This window comes from Lepisosteus platostomus, chromosome 18 (assembly GCF_059453375.1).
Source record: "Lepisosteus platostomus isolate fLepPlt1 chromosome 18, fLepPlt1.hap1, whole genome shotgun sequence".
Lineage (NCBI taxonomy): Eukaryota > Metazoa > Chordata > Actinopteri > Semionotiformes > Lepisosteidae > Lepisosteus > Lepisosteus platostomus.
The window spans coordinates 8,185,737-8,206,112 of NC_142628.1; the positions used below are offsets into that span (position 1 = coordinate 8,185,737).

General features: G+C 39.4%; 2 protein-coding genes and 1 non-coding gene across 4 annotated transcripts; 1 reads left to right on the forward strand and 2 right to left on the reverse strand.

The window, feature by feature from the left end:
- The first annotated feature begins 77 nt into the window (after positions 1 to 77).
- Positions 78 to 10,607, forward strand: LOC148645586 (uncharacterized). The gene is made up of 8 exons (XM_088611815.1): positions 78 to 1,517; positions 1,790 to 1,930; positions 3,488 to 3,688; positions 4,716 to 4,903; positions 5,823 to 6,036; positions 6,318 to 6,416; positions 6,910 to 6,977; positions 9,027 to 10,607. Exons 1-8 carry the CDS (start codon positions 1,206 to 1,208, stop codon positions 9,181 to 9,183), a joined length of 1,380 nt encoding a protein of 459 aa, XP_088467941.1. The 5' UTR covers positions 78 to 1,205; the 3' UTR covers positions 9,184 to 10,607.
- eif4g2b (eukaryotic translation initiation factor 4, gamma 2b) lies at positions 10,248 to 20,296 on the reverse strand. 2 transcript variants are annotated; one of them, XM_088611813.1, is made up of 22 exons: positions 20,131 to 20,296; positions 18,761 to 18,868; positions 17,518 to 17,642; positions 17,136 to 17,261; positions 16,657 to 16,759; positions 16,159 to 16,290; positions 15,913 to 15,979; positions 15,676 to 15,827; positions 15,439 to 15,549; positions 15,234 to 15,317; positions 15,031 to 15,129; positions 14,760 to 14,901; positions 14,481 to 14,644; positions 14,237 to 14,350; positions 13,808 to 13,936; positions 13,540 to 13,644; positions 13,171 to 13,386; positions 12,642 to 12,900; positions 12,142 to 12,346; positions 11,847 to 12,055; positions 11,464 to 11,585; positions 10,248 to 11,250 (listed from the first exon to the last, which is right to left on the reverse strand). In XM_088611813.1, exons 3-22 carry the CDS (start codon positions 17,523 to 17,525, stop codon positions 11,185 to 11,187), a joined length of 2,613 nt encoding a protein of 870 aa, XP_088467939.1. In that variant the 5' UTR covers positions 17,526 to 17,642; positions 18,761 to 18,868; positions 20,131 to 20,296; the 3' UTR covers positions 10,248 to 11,184. The 2 variants fall into 2 exon arrangements, with proteins under 2 accessions (XP_088467939.1, XP_088467940.1); XM_088611814.1 differs by lacking the exons at positions 18,761 to 18,868; positions 20,131 to 20,296 and having other exon boundaries at positions 17,522 to 17,545.
- Positions 14,022 to 14,209, reverse strand: LOC148645588 (small nucleolar RNA SNORD97). Its single transcript, XR_015928229.1, has one exon. It is a non-coding gene; the product is annotated as a small nucleolar RNA SNORD97 (small nucleolar RNA).
- Positions 20,297 to 20,376: the final 80 nt, after the last annotated feature.

Genomic DNA, 20,376 nt, shown 5'->3' on the forward strand with positions numbered 1-20,376 from the left:
ACACCTGGTGTCTTGAAACGTTATAATCCCCCACACCCACTCACTGGATGGTGCTGTATATTGGGGAATTCCATTTAATATAATCATAAATATGCAGTGTATATATTTCCATGCATGTTCCACACTGTGCTTTGTCTTCGTCACACATTGAGAATAACTGGAATTATGAGTTCTGCAAATTAATGCCACACAACAGTCCAAAGGCAGTTGTTTGGAATGTGCAGTCTGCACAAGAAGCATGCCTCTCATTGTGTTCAGGTCTAATGAATCTGGGCAAGTATTTTGTGTCATGGCAGTCAAAAGACAGAACAAAAATGAATTCCTAAGAACAAATACAGTATCTCCAGATAAAAAATACTGACAAAATACCAAGGTTCTAGAATGCTTCTTTATGCATTCTGAAGCCAAGTCTAAGGTAAACTTAGCTTTTTTGTTTTTAACACTCAGAAATCTAACCCTTTGCAGAATAAGTAGGCAATGAAATCTATTACAACTGTAAATTTCCACCCTTAAAGCTTTCTAGGGCTTATTTTTGAAAATGTGTTTGTGGGTACATCAAGAAAGGCAGCCTACTTTCAGCTTTCAGTGTAATGTAAGTCATCCAGAACCGAAAGCTAAATATATGTAGCATATCTTGCCCTACTTAAATTGCAATCTTTAAATAATGCATTTTGATCTTAAGTGTTTTATTTCACAAGCTGATTACACTGGTTGTCTGGTTAAGTAGGCAGTGATAGGATGTCAGACTGACAGCTCTCTCCCTGGCACTAATTGGGTGTAATCATTAAGGCTCAGAAATTACTTTGACTCCTGTAGAAGCTTCTGTTTCTTGTCTCAATCTCCTAGGAATATGAAACCCAACACATTAATACATTAACCATGGAAATGTATGAGAAATGTATTAAATACATTTTAAGCTGAATACAGCAGAGTTCTTGTGGTTTGAAAAAGTTGTAACCTTGCCCTGGTAATGGTATGATCACTCGTCAGGTTTCTCTGTGTGGGAGGGATAGGGTTTCTTTTTCCTTTAATAACGTGTCCCATAGCACATTAATAATTCATTTGCCCTGCTGCAAGACTCATCCTCACTGTTCAGTGCAGTAAACAGTCATTCCAACAGGATTAAACTTTCAAACCCCCTGTGCTGAGACCTGAAGAGGGCACACTGGTGTGAGCAACATCCCAGATCATTCAGCTTTGAAACGATGTCTCTGAAGAACACTTCAAACGGGAGCTTGCAGATTGTTTGCTCCTCTAACCGATCGCCTGTCTTGGAGAGTGGGACTCTTTATAAGTCTCTCTCCCTCAGCAGCAGTCATGTGAATGACAGGCTCAGTAGTGGCAAAGATGGTCAGGACGAGAAAGGCAACGACCAGGCCCCGTTCCTGGACAGTGGCATGGTGTCTCGTCCCTGTCGGAAACCGGTCAGGATGGTGAGGCCTGTAAGCGCCCTCAGCCCGGCGACTTCCTTTATCCAGATCAGTCGCTTACAGGGAGAACTGGTGAGGAAGAGAAAGGTAGGAATTATTTTAACAAATGCACCTGGAAGAAATGAAATAAATATTTTTTATGCGTCTTCTGCATGGTCACCAAACAGGCAGCAGATTTAAAATCAGTAAGGACTTTGAGTAATTGCTATTACTGTGTGGAAAGGGTCATTTTCACATTTTGAAGTTTTCTAAAATGGAGGCCTAGAGAACACTTTTGGAGAACTGACTAGAGCTGTAAAGTGGGGATTTTTCACACAGCAATGTGGAGATTCGGCAGGACTTGTTTTGTTTTGTTGTAGGAATGTGAGGATTTGAAGCAGCAGAACAAGTACCTGACCAGCGAGATTCACATGGAGAGGATAATGATGAGGACGGAGAGTGAGCTCACAATGATGAATCTGAGAAACCTCAACCAGGAGCTCCAGGCACAGGTTAAAGAGGTACCTGATAAAATTATTAAAGAGAATCACAATCCCTAGAGTCCTTTGTATGAAGTCTAGGAGTGTCCAAATTTATGGACAGACATGCATATATCTGGGGAGTTGGAGTAGGCCTTGGTTTTTGTCTGCGTTATCTGCTTTTTTAAAAGAGATTAGAAACGTTTCTACTTCTATTTCTGGATGGTGAGTGAACAAGTGTTATAACAAAACTTTGGAACAGCTCATCATTCCAGGTCTCTGGTTTCCTATTCTAAATTAGTTGTCAAATAAATGTTTATATAGTGAATATTTGGTCCAGCTAAGTAGATGTATTTTTAAATTCTTTGCCTTTTCAGGGAAAAGCACTATTTTTGTTGCACTTTTATCTGTTTGAGCTTGATCAGTTTTTTTCCTGGTGAGCCAGGATCCAGATTATAGTTAATTTATCTCCACATAAAGTAATCCAAGCTCAAAGCAATTAATAGAAAATAGTGGTTTCTAGGCAGATACTGTATGAGAGATGTCATAAAGAACAGAGTATTGTTACAAGGCTTGTTGCTGAATCTGTACTCAACACTAGATGGCAGTTTGGTCAGAGAACAGAAGTTTCACCACTGTACAGTACATAATGTTTTAAGATTTTTATTCATACTTTCTTAAACATTCAATTTACATAAAGTTAGAATAGGACAGCGACAAAACCCCAGACATCCAACACCAATGTATCCGTATCATTGGTGACATACCAGAAAAAAACTCCTCCCACATTCCCACAGTGAGATTTCCCATCTAATTTTGAAACTCTTTAAAAACGCATCACACTCACTGGACACTATTTACTCCTTATGTGATTATGTGGCAAGATGCAAACTGTGCACCAGTACACTGCAGTTTGTTTCCTAGCCGAGTATGATGCCAGAACCAAACCAGAAAACAGGCGTTGCTCTGGCTGTACAGTGGATCAGCAGAGAAGCAAGGTTCTAGTCAGCTGTGCTGTGCTCTCAGGGCATGTCTCTCTTCTCTCTCGGTACACACAGACACTTGGGCCTTTCACCACTGGCTTTGCTCAGAAATTTTTCAAATTGTCAAAAAGTGGCTCGAACTGGTTTACGTCACCAAAAACATAAACTTGTGTTCACCACGCCTCATCAAAAAAGGTACACAGAGGTGCTCCATATTTCTATTCTGCAAGAATCTGGGAATGTGTTGGATAGTGCCTTTGAAGATTCCATAAGCTGTCATTTTGATTTGCAAAGCTATTTATATCATAACTGTTTGTTTGATGCCACAAGTTTCTAGCGTTAGTGCAGTCACTTTACATTCATCCCTAGAAAATATTGGTTATGCTGGTTTTTAATTTTCTGAGCATCATACACTAACAAGGCCTTCAGGAAGTGGCCGTTAACTTTGGTGGTATTATCAAACGAAAGCTTTGTCATATCAGTATCGCAACAACGATAGACAATTGGAGACAAGAGTCAATATTCCTCCTCTAGATCTAATTTTACTGTACTTCTCCAGCAGCCAGCCCAGTGACGTGATGGCTCCAGTTGATATCTCCTTTTTGAACTGCTGCAGTTGAAGCAGAAGCTCCACGCCTGCCAGCAGAGGGTGAGTCTGTGCACCAGGGCAGCTGGAGATGCAGATGTGGCCAGATGTGAGGCAGAGAGGAGCCGGGCGCAGGCCGAGGCTCGGGCGAAGGATTCAGAGGAGGAGAAAGACCTGGCGCTGGCGGAGAAGGGCAAGCTGACGGAGGAGCTGCAGCATCTGAAGACCAGGGTACACCACGCCTCCAGGAGGGAGCCAGATAGTTACACCATTCACGGTTTCGGAGTATGGTGGCATGGTGGCGCACTGATTAGCATTGCTGACTTGCAGTGCTGGGGTACCAGATACCAGACCTGGGGTGCTATCTGTGTGGAATTTGTATGTTCTCCCCATGTTTGTGTGGATGTTCTCCGCAGTCCAAAAAAGATACTGGTAGGTTAACCAGCTTTTGGGAAAACAGGCCGTGTTGTGAATGTGTTTGTGCCTGTCTGCCCTGCAATGGACTGGTGTCCCTCCAGGGTGTACCCTGCTTGTGCCTGTTGCTTGCTGGGATAGGCTCTAGCTCCCCCGTGTCCCGGAATTGGAAGAGGCGCTTAGAAAACGGATGGATGACTAGACTATTTTGAAATAAATCTAACTGACCCCTCTCTTAAGGGCTGAACAGGTTAATGCAAGGTGAACTGGACAATAAGCAGTCTATAGAGAGGTGTCTGCAGCTTTTTAATACTGTATTAGGTTTATTAGACCTCAAAAAGGCCCTTGAAATAGATTAACCTTCTGTTTCCAAGGTTCTGTACTCTTTGGAGGCAGTTTTTGAACTGTTTCTATGTTTCAGCAAAATGTCTTATTTAAATCCCTAGACTTTGGCGCTTGATCAATCAAGGTTTCTTTGGGCAAAAGGTTGTGATGCATACACTGTATATATATGCACGGATGAAGGATTTCATAATAAACTACTAGAAAACAAAATTGCTCTGTATGGTTTGGTGGTAAAAACCACAACATAGAGTAAAACATCTCTCTTGAGGCTTCTGATAGGAAGTTCATGCTTGTGTGCTCAGCTTCCTCTGCATTTTTGTAAGTCTTGATCAGTATTTCCACTTCTGTTCCAGTTTTAAATGCTGAGCATAATTTTAAATTCCTGTAGGGTACCAGAAGTATTGAGGGGCTGTCCACTATAATTAAGATACACTTGGTTTCTTTTCAGAAATTCTGCTCAATCTGTTATATATTTTAATAAATATATATCTGTTTTTAGCTAAACGATGTTCAGCAATTGCTCAACCAAGGAGAAAAGAACTACTTTGAATGCAAACTAAAATTAGACAAGATTTCGGTAGAAAGACAAGTTCTTCTGGAAGAAAACCGAGACTTAGAACACGAGAGGAATGAACTGCGACACAAATTGAAGGAGCTCACTGAGCAGAATGTGAAGCTCAAAGAAAAGTGAGTATTTTAATATCTTTTTGGTAGATATTTTAGTGCAAACAATCTTGCATTAATATTGAAGTATAGTTTTTCATCTTTCCCTTTCCAAAAAGAAAAGGCCTTTTTCTGTCTAAAACTCTTTTTACAACACCGCAGCTGTGACATTGTAAAAAAACCATGAAAGGTGTGTAGTTCATAAAACAGTTCAAGAAAGCAAGTGAATATTGAGGTGGTACACAAACCACACAGCAATGAAGCTCTTTGAACATAGTACTCAGATTTTAAATTGAAAAATGTCTCCTTTTCCTGAATAAAATTAAACCAAATGTTAGGTGTCACCTCTACTCCTTTTCAGAATTATGAAAGTAGAAAGTATAACAATAACTAAAAGGCAGCTTTAATTGAATCACCTTGATTAATGTAGCATTTGGTGTTTCATCCTTGGTTGTTAAGTCACTTATCACTTTACGAAGAGATTAATTAATTACATTCGCCTGTGAGGTGATTAAACCGAGCAGCGGATAATTACACTCTTAGCAAAGCTTTAAATAGGTTTCCTGCAAAGCAGTGAAAGTCATTCTCTACTGTAATAAAAAGTAGACATTAATCACACATTAAATACTAAAGTATGAAACAGCAAAATTTACTGCAAACAATGCCCATGAGTATTTAGTGGTGTTTTTTAGGACATTAATTTTCAATAAGGAATCACTTGGTGAAAACATATATTGCTTTTGCCCTCTAGAAGTGAGAACTTGTAAGACTTGAAAGCAGAATCTACGACATCTTAAGGTGACATTAAGAAAGGCTGGACAAACGCCGTACACAGATGTGGCATATCAATATCTCCCAAAGGAAATAATAGCAAGTGTAAAGACTGTAGGTTTCCGCAGCACCCTGCGCATTTCCAAGCCCTCACTCTGCTGGACCCCACTAGGGAGGTGAGCTCCAGGCGCCGGGCCCTGTCGGCTGAGGAGGCGAGCGAGCAGGCCGTGAAAGCGAGGCTGGAGGCGGAGCGCGAGAAGAGGCTGCTGGAGCACGAGAGGCAGGAGAGGACGGCGGAGGGCCTCGTGTGGAGGGAGAGACACCAGGCCTTGGCCGACGTCCTCAAGGCTCAGGAGGAGCTACACTCCCAGAGACAGAACAAAGGAGTAAGTCCCCAGCTCCCCACAAACACCTGCCCTTCAGGATGAAGTAGAATCGACTGTTTTCTCTTCCTCGGTGCTTCCATATCCCACGAGTGTCCTTCAGCACCATGTAAAATGACACCACTTTCAGTTACTTCATAAAACATGCTTTTTAGAATTGGTTCTGTATTCCTACAGGATTTTTTAAGTAACCAGCGATTACTACAGACATTTTATATAGCAAGTACTCAGACATGCATATAGTCATTATTGAATGTATCATTTGTATCAATGTTCCCTCTCAGTGCCAGGTGAATATCAAGAGTTATTTCTTATGTGTGACTGAAAATGACCAGAAAATTAAAATCCTGAAAAATCAAGATGGGACTCCAAGACATTTGATGGTAAGTATTCAAGACAAAATTGTATTGTGGGGCCCCACAAAGGCTGTACAATGGAGAACTTAGAACCATCTTACTCTCATCTTTGAAATTCACATTAAACATCTAGGTATTCTGCAATTCAGGCTAAAGTTTTGCGTTTTAATTTTCTGAAATTCCTAAAGCTTCAAATTCACAACAATGGTCAGACATTGAGATGCAGAGCTTTGTTCTTCATCTTGTTTTCAAGACAAAGTGAAAGAATGAGCAGAACCACAAAACCAGTATTTTGTAGAGAGCTGTTTCAATTGAACTAGATACTGTAGGTGTAGGCAGTTACCTCCCTATGATACCACACTCCCTAAAAGTTTATTTCTTCTCAAAGCTGTTAACCAACTGTGCCAAAATCAGAAATTCCCCCAGTGAATGGATGGCAGCAGCTGATAAGTAGTGTAACATAACAATTCCAAAGGAAAAGGAAGTCATTAGTATAAAGTGAATCTCTTTTCACAACCAGGAAGGAGAACCGGTATATTTTTCTACACCTGACACAGTAGCAGAAGAGCCGGGCAGAAATCCAGACAGGTAACAGTGTTACACGTTTGTTACAGAGATTCTCGTGAGGAGTGATTAATACTTATCTTGTTCCAAATGAATGTTAAGTACATAGATATACACATCCCGACCAAATGAGTTAGCTAGAATGAATTACCTCTTTGTTTATAATCTTCCTTGTGTATCTCTATTTCTATATTGTTTGATTCTAAAACTCTAGTAGGTCAGTTCAAAAATGCTAGTGCAAAAATGATAAACTGTGTCAGAATGAAATCTGGTGCATTAACAAAGGGCAGAAGGTGTTGAAATCATCAGTGTCTTCCCGAGTGTGTCTTCAGTGTTTCTCGAAGGACATGTCCATGTTGTTATTTGTACATTTGCTTTAGTACCTAATTATATTGCTTCACAGTGCAGTTTTTACAATTCAGTTATCTGAAAAGAACAAAAAATTATATGAACACCTTGTATATTCAAGGTACATAGACATATGTGAAGTCTCCCCATGTGCTACAATGATGTTTTAAAGTGTAATTGTTGGAATAGATTATATATATATATGTCATGTCAGTTTTCCTTTTTATATCACCTTCCTTACACCATTCTCTTTTAGCTACTGTGGTGCTGCAGGTACAATCCTTGACCTTGCGATTTCATTAATGCCGGTAGTGCAATGTCATGTCACCACACACAGAGGAGGTCATAGCGCCATTGACAGAATACAATAACTTTAATCCACTCCAAGAGAAAAATGTCTTACAAATAACACTGTCACAAAGATTCAAGTGTTTTATAGACTCCATATCCAGATTTTCATCAGTAGATGCACCTGCTCTATTTCTTACACCACTTTCTAAAGATTTGGTGCCACTATCATCTCTGTGCAATCATGTGTGAATATTGCCTTTCGTCCTGTTGTTGACCTCCTGGGTGATGGCTTTAATGCCACGGGTGTGATTTGTCTTCCAATTTACTGTTTAGATGGTGATGATTTTCGGACTACTATTTTTGATCCACTCTTGGTTCCACTTTAGCATGTCCTATGGTTCCATTTCACGCGTACGGTACTCCTCACAGCACACTTCAGAAACTTAAAGTGCCTAAAATCATAGATGGCCATAAACTGGAAATTGTATCAAATACCATGCCACATGTTATGCTGTCAGGAACTAGCAATAGACTGCCTTTATGTACCATACTCAATCTTTCCTTAGGACATGGACGCTGGAGAAAAGTTTCTTCTTAAATTTGTGTCATAAGCTGTATACTGTATATAGAACAAAAGACATTTAGGACACAATATGCAGCACTTTTAGTGCTAATCAGGCTCTGCTCATCAAGCCCTATGTGTTGTACAATTTAAACTTGAAAATACACCTGTAATTATTGTCAACACGCCTAACTCATTGGCTGAAAGGCAAAAATCAAAAAGTCCAGACGACGACATTTTTCTTAAATGTAACAATTTCTGCTGATGCAAAATGTGACTTTCTATTATATTTTATCTTATGTATTGAAGGGTATATTGCCCCCCCACTTTATACTATTTGTGTACTTCATCTCAGGCAAGCGCAGTGTCAGCATGCTTTCAGCACCATACATCGGCCCAAGCAGATGGTCAAAACAGCTGCTCTATCAATATTATAGTAACTGTACCTGTGCCCTTTCCTTGTGCTCGTACCACACTATTCCATTTTTGCGATATCAATGTTAGGTCTGTAGGAAATATTTTCCTCATTATTCATAAAATCAGTCTTTTAAAACAAATTCAGTCCAACGTCTTCCTTAGAGACCAAAATCAAAACAAGAAACATCACCATGGATACTTGAATGAGCAGGAACTTATGCAATTGTGTGATTATTTTTTTTTTATTTTAAATCCTGCCAAGTATTCTCCTAAAGAAAAGAATGTAGCACAAATGGAAATCTACCAGCTTGGCTTTCTAAAAGATGTCAAGAATTTAATATTCAGATTGCACAGCGATTACAATTTACAAAGTTTAAAAGCCAATTTACTAAGTCAATTATAGACCAAACATACCCTTATCTTGGTTTTAACAAATATTCCCCCATCTTCCGCAGACTCTTATACAGGATTACTGCTCCGAGTTCAAGCTCTACAAGAGGCTCATCACCAGTTCATTTTAGCGAACTCTTGCCTCAAGGAGTTCCAGAGATGGGATCAGCACGAAGAACAACAAAAGTAGTAGAGTATTTTTGGCTGCCAGCAGAAGACTGAATGACTGCTTTTCATTGGGTTAAAGCCTACAAATGCATTAGACTGGCATGTAACAAAGGACTTTGACCTTTGAAAAATACCCTTTTTTAAATACATTTGAAAGAATCAAACTGTGTGGATACAAAACTGCCAAACCAAAGTCATCTATGTTTGGTGGTTAGGAACATTTAGCATTTCAGCTTCTTACACACCTTTTCCAAGCTTTTGAGACTTGAAATAAAATTACCTTTATACCTAAGCAATTGTGAAACTTTAATCATGTCTGTAACTGTACGCTGTTACAATCAGTGGAAGATTGCTTATTTCATTTGAAATACCTAGCTGTACAAAGTATATATTTTCCAAGGATGAAAATATACACAATTGTATATACCCATCCTTTGATTATAATGAAGCTTGAGGCTATCAATCACGTTGAGTACTCCCAAAATCAAATATTGAATACACCGGGAACTGCTTGAGTTGTAAAATGAGGTCAGATATTTTCAGTGATTAGCATTAGACTGACTTCATCACTCCACCATAGTTCAAAAGGATGACTGCTCATAAATACCAGAAGTGTTGTAACTGTTGCTTATTTTTATTAGGCGTTCCAGAGCAGTCAGGTTACACATTCCTCTGCATTGGCCATTTAATAAAGGAATAGTAACAATAAGGCTAATAGTTTTCAGGGAAATAATACATTTGAACTGATTTAAAAGGTTTACAATCCTTATTTTACAGTATGGCTGGAAAGAGAACCAATTAAAGATACATAATGATTTCAGCAATAAGATCTTAACAGTGTATAACTATACTGAAGATGAAGTAATAGTGGTACACGACATTTTCAGCACATTAATCTTTCACACCTTACAGATGGAAAATCATTTACATGTACAACTCTAGAGCACATTAAAAGTGAAATTGTTATGTGCAGGGACATGCCCATACTGCCATGATTGTATTCTAATTTAAGATGTTAAATTATGCATTACCTGCATCCTAGTCCCTCTTCTGCTAACCAGAGTACAAGCCTTCATTATTTCAAGAACAGGATAGAGGGGGAATTCAATAGCCAATCATTTGGTCTCAGTTAACTTTTTATTCACCGATTTAAAGTTAAAAAGACAGGTTAAAAGTTCCATGTTGACACACTTTCTCGATCAAAAGATGTCCCATCAGCATGGGCAGAATTTCATGTTTCAAGAGTCCCTGAACATGCAGCAGGAAGAGAAGAAATTCAAGTATCACAATGTTTGACAGATACAGGTAATATTACAAAAATCAGGGCATGTGAACAAATTAAAGAAGGCTTTTCATTAGAAGTTCTTGCTATTACAGGTTTACATACAACCACACCAAGCACTTAAAGGGCTAAAATCTCACAATCAGGTCATATTGTGCAAGTAAACCAGGTTTTCATTAAAGACTTGTGCACCTGCCCAGGCTTTTCTCTCTTTTTTTTTGTCGTCATTTTAAATAGGACTGGAGAATACTCAAACCCAGCACATAACAAAGCCCATTACTAGGAGGTAGAAACACAGGCAATAACTATTAATGTTATGGCAGCAAACCAATGATTACAGTTTAGGATTCTTTGTAACAATCAAGGGATAAAATATTGCAACGACTCAAGTTTTACACTGAGCAAAGTGCATTTCTACAGTGTTGCTATTTACTTAACTGAAAGCCTATGTAGAATACATGGCAGCAAAACACATCTTCGCCATCTACTGCCACTATGCACAACATAAGATGTAATTCCATGCTAATACATTATAAACTTCCTAAACAAAGGCTTTCTAAAATTGTTAGATGGTATGCTATGCTTAAGACCTTAGTCTAACAAAAAAAAAAACATGCTTTTGCTTTAAATACTGCAAAACCTTTATAGCGGAATGACCTTTTGCAGTGGTTAGGTGAGGGGGCAGGACAAGGGAAGCACTTGGGCAGAGGGGAGGGGGGAAAAAAAAGCTGTCATCTCATAGCAATAGTACATGTAAGGCTTTGGCTGGTTCTTCAGTCAGCTTCCTCATCAGACTCCTCTTCCTCTGCAGTCTCCAGCCAGGTTAGCCACTGGTTCACCTATGAGGAAGGGAAAATGAGGACTGTAAAAGCCACTACACACAATGAAAACTGAATACATATAATTTCAGACAAGTTCATTTAATCTTTTAGCCATGTTGTGGAAATTAACATATGTACATAAATTCTTTAAAATGACACTGAAAGAAAGCTATTTCTAACAAAATATCTTCAATTGTTAGCAGGTTGAACCTATGCAGAAAAAATAATTACCTGGAATAATGCTTTTCCCTTTCCAGGGAACTCTTGGGTAATGTCTTCTTTCCAAGCAAGGAAGGCTTCTTCTTCAATTATCTCCATATCATAAAAGTTGACAAAATAGCGCAGCAACATGCCTAGGATTTAATACAGACCATTCATTATAGAAGAACATCCATAAAACTTGATTAACAAAATCAGGGACGGTCTGTAGGAAATATATTAACTAATAAACAGTCTTTTAGAAGAGAGCACTCAAATGTTTGAGACAGAAAGCTGGAGACTTCACCCTAACCATGGTAGTTACAAGAGAACAGGGAGGAATCAGGTAAACTAGAAAGACACACGTCAGTTAGGCTTATTCAAAATGGTTTTAACTATACATATTAACATCCTACCTTTTGGAAAACCGTTGTTGTTACAATGGACTTGCAGCGCGTACAGGGCACTGACTTGGAGATCAACATGATCATGCAGAAATTTCTGCATTACTGGCTTGAAGGATAACAGCAGCTGCTTCTCCTGGTCTAACTGCTCTTTTGATGGAGCAGATAATTGGTCATCTCCTTCAGCTATACTCATCTCATGGGAAATGTACTGTAAGAAGCTAGAAGAAAAATAGAAGAATTGGTGTTTTGCACAACTTAAGCAGGCAAAAAACAGTATACATGCATGAGAGAATAGTTCTCTTACCTGGTCATCAAGATATTGACAAACCCCTTATCAGTATGGAGTTTGGGTGAAATGTTGTCTTTGATCCACTTGTAGATGGCCTGAGGGGAGGGATCTGCTTTTATTTGCTTCAACAGCTCCTTCTCCAGTTTCAAAAGTGGGAACAGAAAACTAAGCCCTTTTCCTTCAAGGATTTCCAACATCCGATCTTTATTCTGATCAATTTCTAGAACAGGAAAAAAAGTATGCATGATATACTGCTCAATAAACAGCTGTTCTTTAGATACTGATTATACAGTTAACATCACCCAATTGCCAGAGCCTGAATTACATAGCAATTTAAGTTTCATCCAAAGCCATTAGATAGCTAAACAGGCCATACCTTAGCCATGTTACACTGGCTAAAGTTAATGCAAAGGTCAGAGTTAACATTCTTTACTACATTTTGCTTAAATGGAAGTAGATAATCTGCCATCACTACAGCTCTTCAAGTTCTTAAAAAGGAGGGAAAAAAAACATACCAGGCAGCATCTTCTGCATGTTGACTTTACTTTGTTGGAAAAGTTCAGTGAGCCATTCCCGATCCTTCAACTTGGCTGTTTGCTGAAGACAGAGCAGGAAAAGGGGAAAATGTGTGCCATTTTCCAGAGGCTGTGCCAGCTCTGCTATGTTCACAAGCTCTGCAATAATTGCACGGGCTGCAAACTGTGCCAAGTAGGACTTCACAAGAGGGATGTCCACCTCTATTTTGGGACACTGGTCCAAAACATTAAGGAACGCCTGTGCCGGGGGGAAAAAAACAAAAACATTAAAATCCCTAAAAATCACTAAGTGACTAGATTTGTTCCAAGTGTGGCTACAGTTATACCCATATTTCAGACTTCTCCAGTAAATTACCCAGGCACAAATGTTAAGTTGCTTTGGATAGAAATATTAGGCAAAATAACCACCCATAATGGTAAGAGTTTAATAACCTTAAAAAAAAAGCTTCATTCGTGAGTCCCCTTAGCCCTTAAGTGCCCACTGCATTTCAAACTAAAGAATACTCACCTGCATGAAGTTCTCTCCAGTGATCAGCCCTTCCGATCTGAGTGAATTGATCAGAGTGCTGGCATGTTCTTTATCATCATCTGAGCGATCAAGTGAACAAATAATGATCTTGCTCAACATCTCAGGCAGAAAGTGTTTTGGAGCTTTCATCTCCCTAACACCATTAACAGCATCGTTTATATTCTTACTGTTCAAATACTCTGTAACAATGGTCTCCTGAAGAAAGAGGGGGGGGGGGGAAACATTTAGAAATGTCAAAATTCTTGTAACAGACCGTCAGGCATCACACACTATTTCAATATAATCCATATTTAAAACTGCAGTAAATGGCTGTTTATAAGCCTATAGTAGTAAGAGAAGTGTACATACAGTCATTTTAAGCAGCTCTTCTCTAGCAGGAGGAGGTCTCTTGCTATTTTTTGCAGGCTTTTCTTGGATTGGAGGAGGGTTGGTTTTGAGACCAAGCTGAGGTGGCTATGGGTGGGGAAAAAAAAAAAAAAGCCATGGACAAAAGCTAAAACCACAAAATCCTTAAACACAAAGAATTCAGAGTCCCAGGCTTTTAAATACATTTAGGTTTCCAGAAAAAAAAAGTATACTTCAAGCCACTGCATTTAACAGACGAAGAGGTCCTCACCTGTCCCAGTGGTGGGGTCTGTGTGCGAGGAGGCTGTGCACTCGGAGGAATCATAGTTGGTATCTGAGGCTGCAACTTTGGCACTTGATTTTTATTCATAAGGAATGACTGAGCAGGTCTCAGGCTGATCTAGGGAGAAGTATTCATAAAAAAAAAATCAGTACATTCAGTTTGAAATCAAAACTAAATATCCAATATTGAAAAACAGGAATGTATGCCCTCATATCTCATAATCACGTTCAGCGGACACTAGTTACCAGTTAAAAGTGGTGAATAGATGGAGGGGGGGAAGAGGAGAAAGGGAACAAAGACAAAGGAGTGAAAAAAAGAAGATACAAGAGAAAGGAAACCTGGTACCAGTTCTCCCTCAGAATAACGCGTCTGTTTATAATCACTGGGCATTTGTACATGATCTTTAACCCTCTTTACCTCATCTGCATTGAGCTGTCCTTTCTTAATGAACCGTGGTGGCATGTCCTTGGACTGAGCTTGCTGCTGGGATGAATGTCCCTGGTTTTGGTTATGAAAATGCTGATTCTGCCCCTGGAACAGTCAAAAAGAAAAATCAACCCATCACAAAATTGATATCCATTTAATAGTCACAAGGTGGGTACATCTACATCCTTTTAAAACCTACACAAATTTTACCAGCCAACAGAAGAACCTCCCATACCTGGTTTGACTTCATAAAAGGCTTGCCTCCCATTTCAAACTGGGACTGAGGAACAGGTGCAATGTGTCCACCATGGCCATTGAAGAGTGGGTTTGAACGATGACGCCCCATTGTGGGTGAAAATCTATCCTGAATAACTCCAGGACCAGTGCCAATCCCACTTCCTACAAATGAAGGCATAGTTCAAAGTCATTTGGGCAACCACATGTATTAGCTAGTACACATACAGTAGTAGCTAGTATCGGTATATGATATACAGAGGCCTAAACCTTTACAAACCTGGCATTTGCCCAAACATATCAGATAATCCACCAAGACCCTCTCTCTCAATTTTCATCCTGGGTGGCATAAAAGGTCCTTCCAGAAAGAAATCACTCCTCATTCCTTGAGACATGTGTGCAGGAATAAAAACACCCAAATCCTGCAAGGATGAAAAGCATAAGTCTACAGTTACAATACACTACATCAAAGAATGTACATAATATTTAGCACAAAACCATACATCAACAAAATATTTTACTCCATTACAATTCAATTGAATCCTACTTACCTTTACTGCCTCCTGACGAATCTGGTTAATCGTCTTTGGTCCATTATCGATAAAAGCTTTGCGAGGAACCCAATTGTTTTCTCGCAACTCCACAGTATCCTGCAACAAGTTTTGAAGGGCAAGTTTTCAGTTCAGTTTGCCAGCAGAATGCCACTAAGACATACAGTTCCACATAGTATTAAACAACTGTGTATGGTACTGACCTGCAGCAGGAAACGAATCCTTGCTGGCAATTCCTTGTGTGTCATTAAGGATCGCATACGGGCAAAGTACTGATCCATTAAAGACTGTGGGAAAGAAAACAGACTACTTGACAAAACAGTATTTTAAGCATTGTATACTTCACAATTTAAAAGTAAATTTTATTCATCAAAAGGCACACAAAACTATTTTCTCCAGAAAACATACCTTGGCTTTTTCATGATCTAATCTAGGTCCCACTGTCCTCATTATCTGACAGAGGCACTCCAAATCCTCTCCCATATCCTTAAGTTGTACTCTCTTCTTCTTTTCCAAAAGCTGAAAGAGTTTTGGTCAGACAAGCATCAAGTTACTCGAAATGCAAGGCACTCAAATCACAAATGTAGAAAGAGCAATAGGCTTTCCCAAGCTAGTTTATGAAATTACTACCAAATCAATACTCACTGTTTTGATGCACTTATGAAGGATAGATTCATGGATAAGGTCAAGTTTGCCAAGTTCTCCAATGAATTTGATGTTGCCCAGCATCTTGATCTTGGCAATGGCGCGCTGCTCCTCTTCATCAGCGGTAAGAGGGTTGTCATGTTTGTCATAGACTAGAGACAAAAAGATCATTTGTCAGTCAACAAATACAAAACAAAATACATAAACAAACCATGTCTGTGTATATATGTTACTCACCCTCAACATTTCTGGTGCGGTTTTCAAATTCATCTTGAAGCTTAGAAATTAAAAGTCTCCTGAATGTCTGAAAAATAAAATGACCAGATATTTAATTGAACTTGACCAAACTGGATTACATACCAAATATACAAAAGACTGCTTAATCCTGAACAAGAACTGAAAAATTACTTTAAAAATGTGCATTCTATTTTCACACAACCCCAAATTGGGTTTTTTGTTAAGAGTATGGAGTGCAAGCCTCACCGTGCTTTGCTTTTGTGTTGGTTGAACCTCTGGTGATGGGCCATCAAAGTTTGGTGCATCTTCTGCCAAGCGCAGACATAGCTGAGCATATAGCGAGCTATACTTGGGCTCTTCGAGGGCTTTGTCTACAATCTTTGGAAAGAAGAATAAAAAAAAGTAATGATTTAAAATAACATTCTATCAAGCCATGTTCTAGCACACTTACATGGAAGTAAAAAGGAATAAGCAACAAATATGCCCCACTAGGCAGAAGAGGTTGGCAACATTGTGAGGTAATGACTATATACAGACAACTGATCTGCACAAAAATGTCATGCTTCACTAATCTGCAGAGTGGGAATAGAGGCATTCAAGGCATAGCACTTTAACCATACAAAGTCACATAATACATAATCCTATGAGCTACACAAACCTAACTGTACAATGTTCACTTAAGTCTTGGAGTGGTCACCCTAAGGTTTAAAATGAAATGAATATTGTGGAAAAAAAAAAACTTACCAGCAAGATGATTCCTTTTAGGACGAGTTTAGAATCTACGCCCACATTCAGGAGCTCAAGGCATAGCTTGTCAAACTTTTCAGGGGTGAGCTTATTTAATATGCTGTAATAAGAAACGAAAGCATTAATACTGATTCCTGCCGAAGACAAAGAACAACCTTGTTTTTAAAAATAGCCCTGCTGTCTGGAGCTCTTATAAAGATCAGCTGACCCCCCATACCACTCAAAAGCATAAACTGCACTGTTTCATATCCCACTTGAATGCTAAACACATATTAACAGCAAAACATTGCTTTTATAGCACAATGACAAATTTCCTGAGGCTCAAGGTCTTGAGAGTTGTACATTACAAACATGACTATTTCAATCAATGTTCCGCCTCTTGGGAATCAATCTCCACATCTCATCAAATAGGTCCATTATCAACGCCCACATGAAAACCAGTACCATTGTTTTATGGATAAAAGAGTGACACATACCCTCTTACTTTCCTAAAGATTGCATCGTGTCGTTCTTTTTCATTGGTGGAGTTGACATCTCGTCTAGTGCTTCGTGAAGGAACCCATCTCTGAACGCTAGGCCCTGGGGTTTTCCCCAGGTACTCGCTGAAGGGCAGAAAACATTTCAACTGAGAACTGCAAGCAGGGCTAAGCTGTCAAATGACAAAACTGCACACATGAATAATCAAGCTTTAGTTATATATGCATATAGAAGACTAGGCATTGTAAACAATTCACAGTACTTTAAAGCAAGAGTATCTTCTACAGAAGCCCAACTGCCCCCCCATACATAAAAACAGATTCTTTAAAAGACAATCACACGTGCATGTTACCTTGCACCCATATCTACATAGGGTATTACCTACGCATTTGCAAGACTTGGACTGTAGATGTATCGCACCGATTTGTCTGCCAGCGTACCTGTTGCCGACAGTCTTGGGATAGTGCTGAGGTGCACCCCTACCTCCTCCTCCCCCCGAAGAAGCACTGGAAGGGAAAGCAAAGGCACATTTAAACACTGTCCTATTTGATCAGAAAACAACCATCAAGATGGAGTACAGGAAACAATACAAAAAACAGAGAAAGTTCTCTCTTCCACTTGAGAGAAAGAAGCCCTGTATGTGCCTTTAATCCACAGAGGACAAAAAAGTATCTACATCAACCAGAAGCAAACTGCCTGATGCAGAGTCTGGGGGAAAAATAACAGATACCCCCTTTCAAAGTTTTACATAAGGTACTCTGGTACCAGGGGGGGCTGCACATTGGTGGTGGTGGTGGAGGGGAGTCCCCATTACCTGTAAAGCACTTTGAGTGGAGTGTCCAGAAAAGTGCTATATAAGTGTAAGCAATTATTACTCTGGCAGCTACAATTGTAATTCCTTCTCAATTCATAAACTGCTACCTCCTTTGGCTTCTGCAAATCACTGAGCACCAGCTGCTATCTAGGACTGCATAGGAGTGACCTTGGACTGGTATTGCTATCCTATCAAATGACACCCCAGAGGAATGACGGGGAAAAAACACAACCGAAAATTTTTCATAATGATGCATAATGCACCAGAACAAGATTACAGAAGAAAAAAATGAAAAAAACTTAAACAAAATGGGTACCAAACTGTAATAAGCATGAGCAAGGTTTACCATTACTCCCTCACTCCACAACTCATCCCAATCCTGCTTCATATTTACCCTATAATCACCTTTTCAGGTGATAAGGAGTAGTCAAAAATGCATTCCTTTAGAAAGTACTAAATACTTCAGAAAGGATAGATATGCAATCTGAATTGAAATCTCTCAATCTAAAGACCTTTGGTCACACATTTCTGAAAACTTTTTAAACATGAATAGGTTATGCACCGATATACAGAATCTATTAGCCACAATTGTAACCATGACAAAGGAATCCAAACAGCCTCACAAATTCTGAGGAAACTGTCAGTCCTGGATTGAGCATGGACTGAGTTTACACATCTTACAAACATGGTTAAAAATGACCTAGCGGTCACATCACATTCTCACATCTTGGACATGTCAAATACTGTCAAAACAGCTGGCCCCTCCATTGCAGCACCAGTAACCCCAGCCCTCCTAACGGCTTCACAAACCTGAAACGAGAAGCACCCCCTTCTGCAATCACACTCTCCACTTTGGCGGCTTGACAACGAAGAATCTTCAAAAGAATAATATTCAAAGGGTGGGGTGGGGAAAACGAGCTGGGGGGGGGGGGGGGGGAGGAGAGAAAGAGACCTGTTAAAATCCACATCAAAAGGGTGTTACGAAATGAGACAATTAAAATACATTAAATGGCTACCACTTCCTGTAGGGTGAGCTCAATTGTTCTAGCACATACCATGCACAATCATTTACTTCATCTATCGTGCCAGCCAAACCTTAAAGCCGAAATCACGTTTGAAACGAGTTCGTCAAAGTCTCTTGTAAGGAATCAAGATGTCTGCTCCAGCTTATATTAATAAAAGAGAACGGGTAGGCCTGTAAGGAAACGACCGGGAAAGCGAGAAGCATTTTTTAAATAAATGTTTTAGGGCGGACACTGACTGGCCTAGGAGAAACTATTCTGAAATCTTTTCCCACCCAAGAGGACCAAAGAATCAAAATCCAAGGCGAGGTCAATCACGGCAGAAAATGCCCACGGAAACTCTTCCAATTTAAATAAGACAAAAGGGCTCCTCTGCTTTCCACAGCGTGTGAGAGCTACATGGCTTCCTTTGTCTTTCCTAGGCCTAATCGCATCCGCTGTTTTAGGAAAATACAACTGAAATATACCGAAAAAAACAGCTGTAACAGATTACCAAACTACAGTCTCATACAATAGTCACACGACTATTTCTTCCCCCCCCCCAGATCATAACATTTCTAAATAAAAAAAAATCGACATTCAAAAAGGAAGACTACACTATTTCTTTCAAGATGATTTTTTACTTTAAAAAGGGAACGCCGTTTCAACACCGGCTTAGTATTCAGGGTAATTAAAATCGTCTGTTCATCGAAGTTATATTACAATATAGAGGACGGGTTCCACATTAATCTCCTTTTCCGACTCGAGTGGCTACCAGCAATTTATGACAAAAATCAGAAACCGGGATGTTGTATTAAAACCCCGCCGACATCGAAAAGATCAGAAGATAAACACAAAAGAATTTTGACATACATCTTGCCCAATACGCTTTTGTAGCGCAAAAAGCTATCTTGCGCATATCTCCATCTGCCCAGGCGCTACTCTTCCTTAAGACACGATCAATTAATTTTACTATCATTCACATTAATTTACGACAATACGGCTGCTAAATCGGCTACTTGACAAACGCCGGTTAGGATCGTTGAGGATTAAAAAACACCCATGCTGGACCTATTACTCGACGCCATTTTCTATAGCATCCGAAGGAAAGAAAGAAGGTAGCAGCCATTTTAGAGATACAGAAAAACAAGACTATTTAATACGATGTAATTATCTTACCTTTACCGAGACAACTTCAGTTTTTCACGATTTTGTTGACTCCAAATAAGAAAAAAAATAAAAAAAAATAAACGGGGGGAAATCTAAGAAGATTTTCCAACAGAAACTCAGAAACAAAGCCAAAGCGCCCGGCACCTTTACCGAAGAGAAGAATCTACTTGCTGGTGGCCTACGTCAGTCGACAACTCAAATTTTATTAGCTGGAGCAGACTAACTTGTCAGCTGTAGACGTAAGACGTTCCTCTG

Bases quoted from the DNA above. Each gene is read 5' to 3' on its own strand.
- LOC148645586 (XM_088611815.1), top strand. From the start codon at position 1,206: ATGTCTCTGAAGAACACTTCAAACGGGAGCTTGCAGATTGTTTGCTCC. The intron at 6,037-6,317 runs GTAAGTCCCCAG...GTTCCCTCTCAG, and splicing joins CCCAGAGACAGAACAAAGGA to TGCCAGGTGAATATCAAGAG. The intron at 6,978-9,026 runs GTAACAGTGTTA...CATCTTCCGCAG, and splicing joins CCGGGCAGAAATCCAGACAG to ACTCTTATACAGGATTACTG.
- eif4g2b (XM_088611813.1), bottom strand. The intron at 15,980-16,158 runs GTGAGGCTTGCA...TTTATTTTTCAG, and splicing joins CAACACAAAAGCAAAGCACG to ACATTCAGGAGACTTTTAAT. The intron at 12,056-12,141 runs GTAAGAGAACTA...TTTTTCTTCTAG, and splicing joins GTCAATATCTTGATGACCAG to CTTCTTACAGTACATTTCCC.